General features: G+C 43.7%; 1 protein-coding gene across 1 annotated transcript in view; it reads left to right on the top strand.

The window, feature by feature from the left end:
• Positions 1 to 7392, top strand: part of mtcl2 (microtubule crosslinking factor 2) — a 42949-nt gene that overhangs the window by 29976 nt on the left and 5581 nt on the right. Inside the window, exons 14-21 of the mRNA XM_077613489.1 lie at positions 1 to 26; positions 1103 to 1243; positions 1309 to 1410; positions 2345 to 2409; positions 3156 to 3291; positions 4074 to 4544; positions 5326 to 5584; positions 5651 to 5860. The exon at positions 1 to 26 is cut by the window's left edge and continues 142 nt beyond it. Of these exons, the coding sequence (XP_077469615.1) occupies positions 1 to 26; positions 1103 to 1243; positions 1309 to 1410; positions 2345 to 2409; positions 3156 to 3291; positions 4074 to 4544; positions 5326 to 5584; positions 5651 to 5860 (1410 nt within the window). The remainder of the gene's footprint in view (positions 27 to 1102; positions 1244 to 1308; positions 1411 to 2344; positions 2410 to 3155; positions 3292 to 4073; positions 4545 to 5325; positions 5585 to 5650; positions 5861 to 7392) is intronic.

Raw genomic sequence — 7392 nt, 5'->3', positions numbered from 1 at the left:
CTCAACTTAAAGGCGTCATCACTCAGGTGAGTCCATCAGAATCTCACTAAAGCCACAAAAATATTTGGATTTTTTTACAGGGGTATTCATTTGCTTGTATCAAAGGAACATACAGTGGTACCTCGACATACGATCTTAATTCGGTCCGGGACTGTGATCGTATGTCGAGCTTTTCGTAACTCTAGCAAACGTTTCCCATTGAAATGAACTAAAAACAAATTAATTCGTTCCAACCCTCTGAAAAAACACCAAAAACAGGATATTAGATTGGAAAAAATGTTTTATTTCTTCTAATTTGCCATCTATTAACAAAGTAACACATAACTAGTGGTTTAATAGTAATAAAATGTGTTTAATAGAAGTAAAATTAGACGCAAATTTAAATTAACTTGGATTAATATATACAGACACACTCAAACATACGTTTAATGTAACTTTACACAAAACTGAATTCTAATTTTGTTTTAATCTATTTTTTTTACCTTCGTTTTCTGGGTTGGCGGTTTGCCACGCCTCCACCCTCACGTTCGCTATCGATGGGCTGTTTGCTGTTGTATTCCCTTCAAAATATTCCGAAAATGATGCACACAAATGTCCTCACAATAGGATAACGCACGACCATTTGCCAACGAGAAGTAGTCTTGAATGAGCAATCGCTCCGCTAACAGGAGCTAACAGGCTAAGGAAGGAATAACAGCCTACCCACGTATTGATTGTGGGTAATGAAGTTTTATTCTGAGAAAGGGTGCCATTGGCTATCGGTGTTGTGTGCACGAGTATACTTCAGTACCCAGAAAGCCCTCTTTTTGCCCGCGCATGCACGTTGTTCGTTTCCTGGTCCAAACTCGTCTGAATAAATCGTTCAGTGCTCGTAGATATCTGTTATACACGAAAGAGATGCGGCAAAAAAAGACAGTGCGCTACAATGATAAACAGCCTCTCATGTCATGGCCACCTGGCTTGGTCGCATCTCGAAATTTTGATCGTATCTAGGGCGAATTATTCGATCGAAATTTTCATCGTACCTCGAGCATGTCGTAGGTAGAGCTGATCGTGGGTCGAGGTACCACTGTACTTTTATTTTAATGATTATTGTCCCCAGCTTGAGAGCAAAGCAGTCACTCCGTCGTCCGGAGACGCGATGGACACGCCAGACTTCAAGATGGCGCTGATGAGGGAGCGTGAGGAGCACCAGCACCTTCTGGCTGAGTCCTACGCTGCCGTGATGGACTTGACCAAACAGGTCGCTTGTTTGGCTGCCCGGGCGAGACCATTTCCGAGGTCTACCACGGTTCTTTGTCGTTACAGCTTCAGATCGGAGAGAGGAACTGGGGCAGGGAGAAGATGGAGATGCTGGAGAGGTTCGGCCAGGAGAGAGCTCAGTGGGAGAATCGCTTGAGGGAGACCAAGGTGAGTGGACCTATAGGAAAGGGACATCTCCAAGTCTGTGTCTACGATAAGAGTCTTTACCAACAAATGACAGTAGCAGATCACCGTGTCATATCGTAAACATAGCATTTCTTTAACACAAACTAGTTCATTTGTCATTTACTACTTATTTTTTGCATTATTTTTACCAATCTAAAAAAATATGGGAATCAAAGAGCTACCGGCAAACCGGATTGGATCAGAAGTATAAAAAAACACGCATTTTTTATTCATTTTTTCTCAAACATAAATTAGGATAAAAAACTTTAAAAACAAACCAAAAAAACAGCTCAATGCACTTAGAAGGGAGTAAATACACTTTAACTGCTCCTTTAATGGTAAAGTCGACCGCTTAAAATATCAGACAGGTTATCTGCCATACTCAGGCGCTAGTGCTAACAGCTAGCGCTAGTCCTTCCATAGAATCTTTGTTGTGGCAGACTGAGGTGTTTTTTCCCCTGTTAACGTTTAAATAAAGTCAAGCAAATACACTTTAACTGCTCCTTTAATGTTAAAGTCGATCGCTTAAAATATCAGACAGATTATTTGCTATACTCAGGCGCTAGTGCTAACAGCTAGCGCTAGTCCTTCCATAGAATCTTTGTTTTGGCACACTGAGCTCTTTTTCCCTGTTAACGTTTAAATAAAGTCAAGCCTCAAAATGTTCTTCTGTAACGGAATCAATCACGCTTCGGCGGAGGCTTCCGGTTTAATAAACTCCAATTAAAAACGGCTAATTGCGCAAGCATCACATCCCCTTGTTCCAAACAGTTAATATTTATTCTTTTAAAAGTCTTTGTAGCGTCAGATGTCGTATTATTCCTGTATAAAATTGAATTGCGTCATTTCAGTAACTAATTTCATATTTAACGGATGTTTTGTTCTTGCTCCTTTCTTTTATTTCTGGAAAATACAGTCAAAGTCTTCGTGTGCTGGGTCTTCAGCAGATGGACTTGTCCCCAATAGAACTGGATCACCCAGGTAAATGTTTGGTTGCTTTATTAACATGTTTAATAAGGAAATTCTTCAGTTAATATTGAACGGTTGCGCAATAGGAAAACAAGTTAAGTTAGGACTTGTGGTATGTTCAATAAAATGATGCTAATTAGTTTTCAATGGTTAGTGGTTCCTGTTGTGATTGGTCTGATATTGCTAATGCTTTAGAAGCTAATTCAATCATTTGTTAAAGCTGAACTGGTTTCAAGGTGAGTTTGATTGACGCAGCATGTTGAAAATAAAGGCGTGGGACTTAATAAGTTGCTTTACTTCTTTACACTTTTCCAACTGAATTTTTTGGGGATAGATTTCTGGTAGTGGAGTAGAGAAATACACCACGTATAAATGTATTTTTCCTTTTCTCAAATGATAAAAATGTACTGAAATGTACTCGGCATTTTGAGACATACTTAGTATTACAGTCATCTCATTTTTTTATCCTCACTAGGGTTGTGGGGGGTGCTGGAGCCTATCCCAGCTGACTTAGGCGGGGGACACCCTAAATAGATGGGCAGCCAATCGCAGGGCACCAGGAGAAAAACAACCATTCATGCTCACACTCATACTTAGGGGCCATTTAGAGCGTCCAATCAGCCTACCATGCATGTCTTTGGAATGTGGGAGGAAACCGGAGTACCCGGAGAAAACCCACGCAAAACATGCAAACTCCACACAGGTGGACCGGTCTGGACTTGTATTACAATCTGTATTTTATTTGTATTTTTTTTAAGGACTAAATCCAGTCCAGAACTTGATGCCCCGGAGTTGCAGAGCACACCTGTTTGCTTTCCAACAGTTCTGCCCAATTTTATTTGTCCACCGCTGAGTGATACCAACAAGAAAAACTGGACCTGTCTGACCAATCAGGTTAATCACGCCATTTTTTTTTAATTGTATCTAAAAACTTGAGCAACCTAATATCACCTCACTTGTCCTGTTATGTATTCAATACATATGGTATTTTTTTAAACTAATTGAAATGGGCCAAGCACGATTTCTACATGTCAGGGCACGGTGGCTGACTGCTGCCGACTAGTGGATGCAAGTGGAAGTTTAGCCACCTATCGTTTATTTCTAACCAAAGATTGATTCACAATAATCTCAGACCTGTACGAGAACGTGACCGGACGTTTGGTCGCCGGACGTTTGGTCGCCGGACGTTTGGTCGCCCAGATCCAAAAGTCTGGCGACCAAACGTCCGGCGACCAAAAGTCCGGCGACAAAACAAGGTAAAACAACACGGTCTACGCATCAATAAAAGCCAACAATGGCCCTGAGCAGTTTCACTGAGTGGACGTGTGAGTGTATAAGAGTTTGTATGTACATGCGTTGTCCCTTTAAGAAGCTACGTCTGTCAGGGTCTTAACAAGTTCTCCAACAAAACAATAAAAGTACGGTAAATTTGGAGCTTTTCTTTAGCCTAATAATTAATAGGGCATTAAGTATGACTAAATAGTAATTCACAGTTTGTATTTAGGGAATTTGAGCAACAATTTTAAATGGTAATGATCAATAACCTTCCGGGCGACCAAACGTCCGGCGACCAAACGTCCGGCGACCAAACGTCCGAGTACCGTACGAGAATGGTGCAATGTGATATTGCCATGTATTGCTGAACAGTTTTTTTGAAACACCTTCAATTTTCTCAGAGCCCCGATGTCAGGGACCCCTTCAAAACTTGGGACGGCCCCAGCGCTAGCAACTTAGCCGCCTCGCAACTGGATATGGAGTCCGTGCCGAGGAGCCACACGGCTCCGGAGAGCACGGGAATCCGGATGTACTACAGCCCCCCGGCCGTCCGTCGCACGGAGCCCCCACGCGACCATGGCGGGGGCGCGGCGCAGGCGGATCAGCCCCCGGTTTGCTTCTCGTGGCCTTACGACGGGTGGCTGAGCTCGCTGTCCGAGCAGCATCAGGAGCTTCTGGAGAGCAGGAGCGCCGAAGCCGTCGTCTCCGTCTCGTCCGACGGCGCCGCGGACGGGAGGACCTCGGCGGCTTTCCGCGGCTTGGAGATGGGGGAGATTTCGGCCAATCTGAGCGACGACATGAAAGAGATGACCAACTGTGTGCGACAAGCTATTCGGTCCTCATCTCTAGAGAGGAAGTCCGCCAAGGAACCGGTAAGAGAAGACAATTCCTACTTTTCAAGTTCCACCATCCATTTCCTTCCTTTGCTAATTACAACAACATATTTTCTCGCATATAAGCCGTATTTGGCGCTAAAAAAATGATTGCGTGAATCAATGGTACGGCTTATACGCATACAAATTAGGCTTGACGTGCACGAAACTGCAAGGTGACAAATACGAAACGCCATAATGCAAGACAATGCGGCCGATACGGTGATTTATTCCACAATAGAGAAAAGATAAACAGATAAAACGCTAGACAAAATGTATTTTTAAGTCTAAGAATGAGATTCAAGGTAAAAAAATTAACCGTATCTTGCAAAAAATGTGAAAAAATCCACTTATTTGTGCCTGCCATTGCTTTCTCATCTTACCTAGGGATGACAAACTAGAGCACTACGGACGCACTTCCTGGTTATACTGCTCACATGACCTCCTTTTTGAATGCGTCTTCGTGCAAGCAACACTCTTTCGGAACGTGCAATCCAGCAATTGATTTATAGAGTATCTCAGAAATACCACGTGTAATGATTTTTCCCAAAGATTTTCCATTCGAAGTAACACATTTGTACTCCCTATTAAAACCACAAATACGGAGGTGAAAATTGGGAATCAGGGGGCGGCTTATACGAGAGAAATTGTAAAATTCGACGATTTTAAGGGTGCGGCTTATACGCGGAGGCGGCTAATGTGCGAAAAAATACGGTACTCTGCGACCCGAGCTGAGAAATGACTATTAAATACGCGTCCACTGTCATGACGATTTCTGCAGGCCGTCAGCAGGTCCACGCAAACGGCGGCGCACGGCATCAGCATCGGCCTTCAAACCGACAACCTGGGCGTCGGAAGGGGGGCGGCCTTGCACGCCAAAGCCTGGTCTCCCCGGCCGTCGTCGGTGACGGGCTCGCCGTTGGCGTCGGCCCGAAGCAGGCACATGTCCACGTCCTTGGACAAAGTCCACTGCCGGATCGAGCGGCCGTGCTGCTCGCCCAAGTTCGGCTCACCCAAGCTCCAGCGTCGCGTGTCCTCAGGTATTTCTGGGTGGACGGCGGCCGGGCTTCCTCCTCGCGTTTCTCAAGGTTTGGGCTTTTTTTTAGGCTCCGCCTCCAGACTGGACGGGACTCGAGAGCGCAGCCTGTGGAGCCTCGGGCAGAGAGGCCCGGGAGGGGGCGGAGGCTCGGCCTGGGCTCGCTCCACCACCACCAGGGACAGCCCCGTCCTCAGCGGACTCACCGACGGCCTCTCCAGCCTCTTCAGTGTGGTGGAACATTCTGGAAGCATGGAGGCCCTGTGGAGGGCCGACGCAGGTAAAATGTGCAAACGCTGCCACCGTGAAATAGACAAATGAGAGATTAGCGAGTTATTTAATAACTACAGTGCTTCCTCTACTTACAAAATCAATTGGTTTTGTAAGTAGCATACCTGTCAACCACTGCCGATAACTGCCCTTATAAATGATTATGATTCCCCTTACAAACCCCCCAAAAACCTTACAAACACCGTACGACTCGTACGGTGTTTGTAAGGTTTTTGGGGGGTTTGTAAGGGGAATCATAATCATTTATAAGGGCAGTTATTGGCAGAGGTTGACAGGTATGAAGTAGGGACGTAATTGACCCACGATTCTTCCAACTAAACCATTTAACAATGATCAAAGTATTAAAGGAGACAATGCAGAAGAGACAAGCGGTGCGTTTAGGGACAGCAGGTAAAACATAAAATTCCACACATCAACTAGCGTTACCTCTAATTACAAAATTAAAATTGCTTCCATATCTTGTTTCGCAATGTGGATTTTTTTGTCAGGAGAGTGGCATTTTACATTCAATTACCGTATTTTCACGACTATACGGCGCATCGTATTTTTAGCCGCAGTGTCAGTAACGAGTGCTATTTCTGTATTTGAAACACACACAAAGGACGCACCGTTTTTATAGACGCAGCCAGGCATGGCAAAACATACACCAGCTTAAACATACGGACACGCTCTAAAAACACGTTTTTAAAAAGGCAACGGAAACAAAACTGAGTTCGGTTGTACTTTATTTAGCCATTTTACAATGTACTCACGTAATCGTCACCCACAAATCCATCAAAGTCTGCATTTTCTGTGTCCGAATTGAACAATTGTCCAAATGAGTCATTGAAAACGCTGAGTTTTATACATTCACAATCCATTCGCAAATAGTAGCTAGCTAGTAGCTAGCGTAACTAGCCCGGCGCTGCCTTCCACCCTTCGTAAAGCTGTGTTGATGTCGATGTATACAGGCCACAATCCATTGGGTGTATTGACAAAAGAACTATATATCCCAGCAGTCACTGCGCAGTACTTTTTCTACGGGGAAAATAGTAGAGTCGGGGGCTGCTTGCCGTAGTTGTAAGATCTATAGAGGATGGTGACCCTATCGACTGATTTATTTTATTTTATCGTGATAACTATTTTAGTATTGGTCCATATATAAAGTACACTTGATTATAAGGCGCCCTGTCTATTTTGGAGAAAATTTAAGACTTTTATGTGCACCTTACAGTCGTGAAAATACGGTAGTATCATTCTGTCCACAATCTTTATTACTAGCCACTATAAACCCTCTAAAAATGATAAAAGTATACTGATTTTGCATGAAATACAGTCATACCTCTACTTACAAATGCCTCTAGGTACGAAAGATTCAGGTTACAATTTTTTTATATGCAAATGAGTGACTCGAGATACGAAAAAGAACGAAATCCCCCAAAATATAAATGCATTTCCTTATCCTTTATTTGATTTTGAAAATGTCGCGGATGCATTGATTCTCACTTTAGAACATTGTGGCCAAACTGTCCACTCATAAAA

Source organism: Stigmatopora argus, chromosome 1, assembly GCF_051989625.1.
Source record: "Stigmatopora argus isolate UIUO_Sarg chromosome 1, RoL_Sarg_1.0, whole genome shotgun sequence".
NCBI lineage: Eukaryota > Metazoa > Chordata > Actinopteri > Syngnathiformes > Syngnathidae > Stigmatopora > Stigmatopora argus.
The sequence above is the reverse complement of the archived record's forward strand: the minus strand, read 5'-3'. Positions and strand labels throughout refer to the sequence as shown.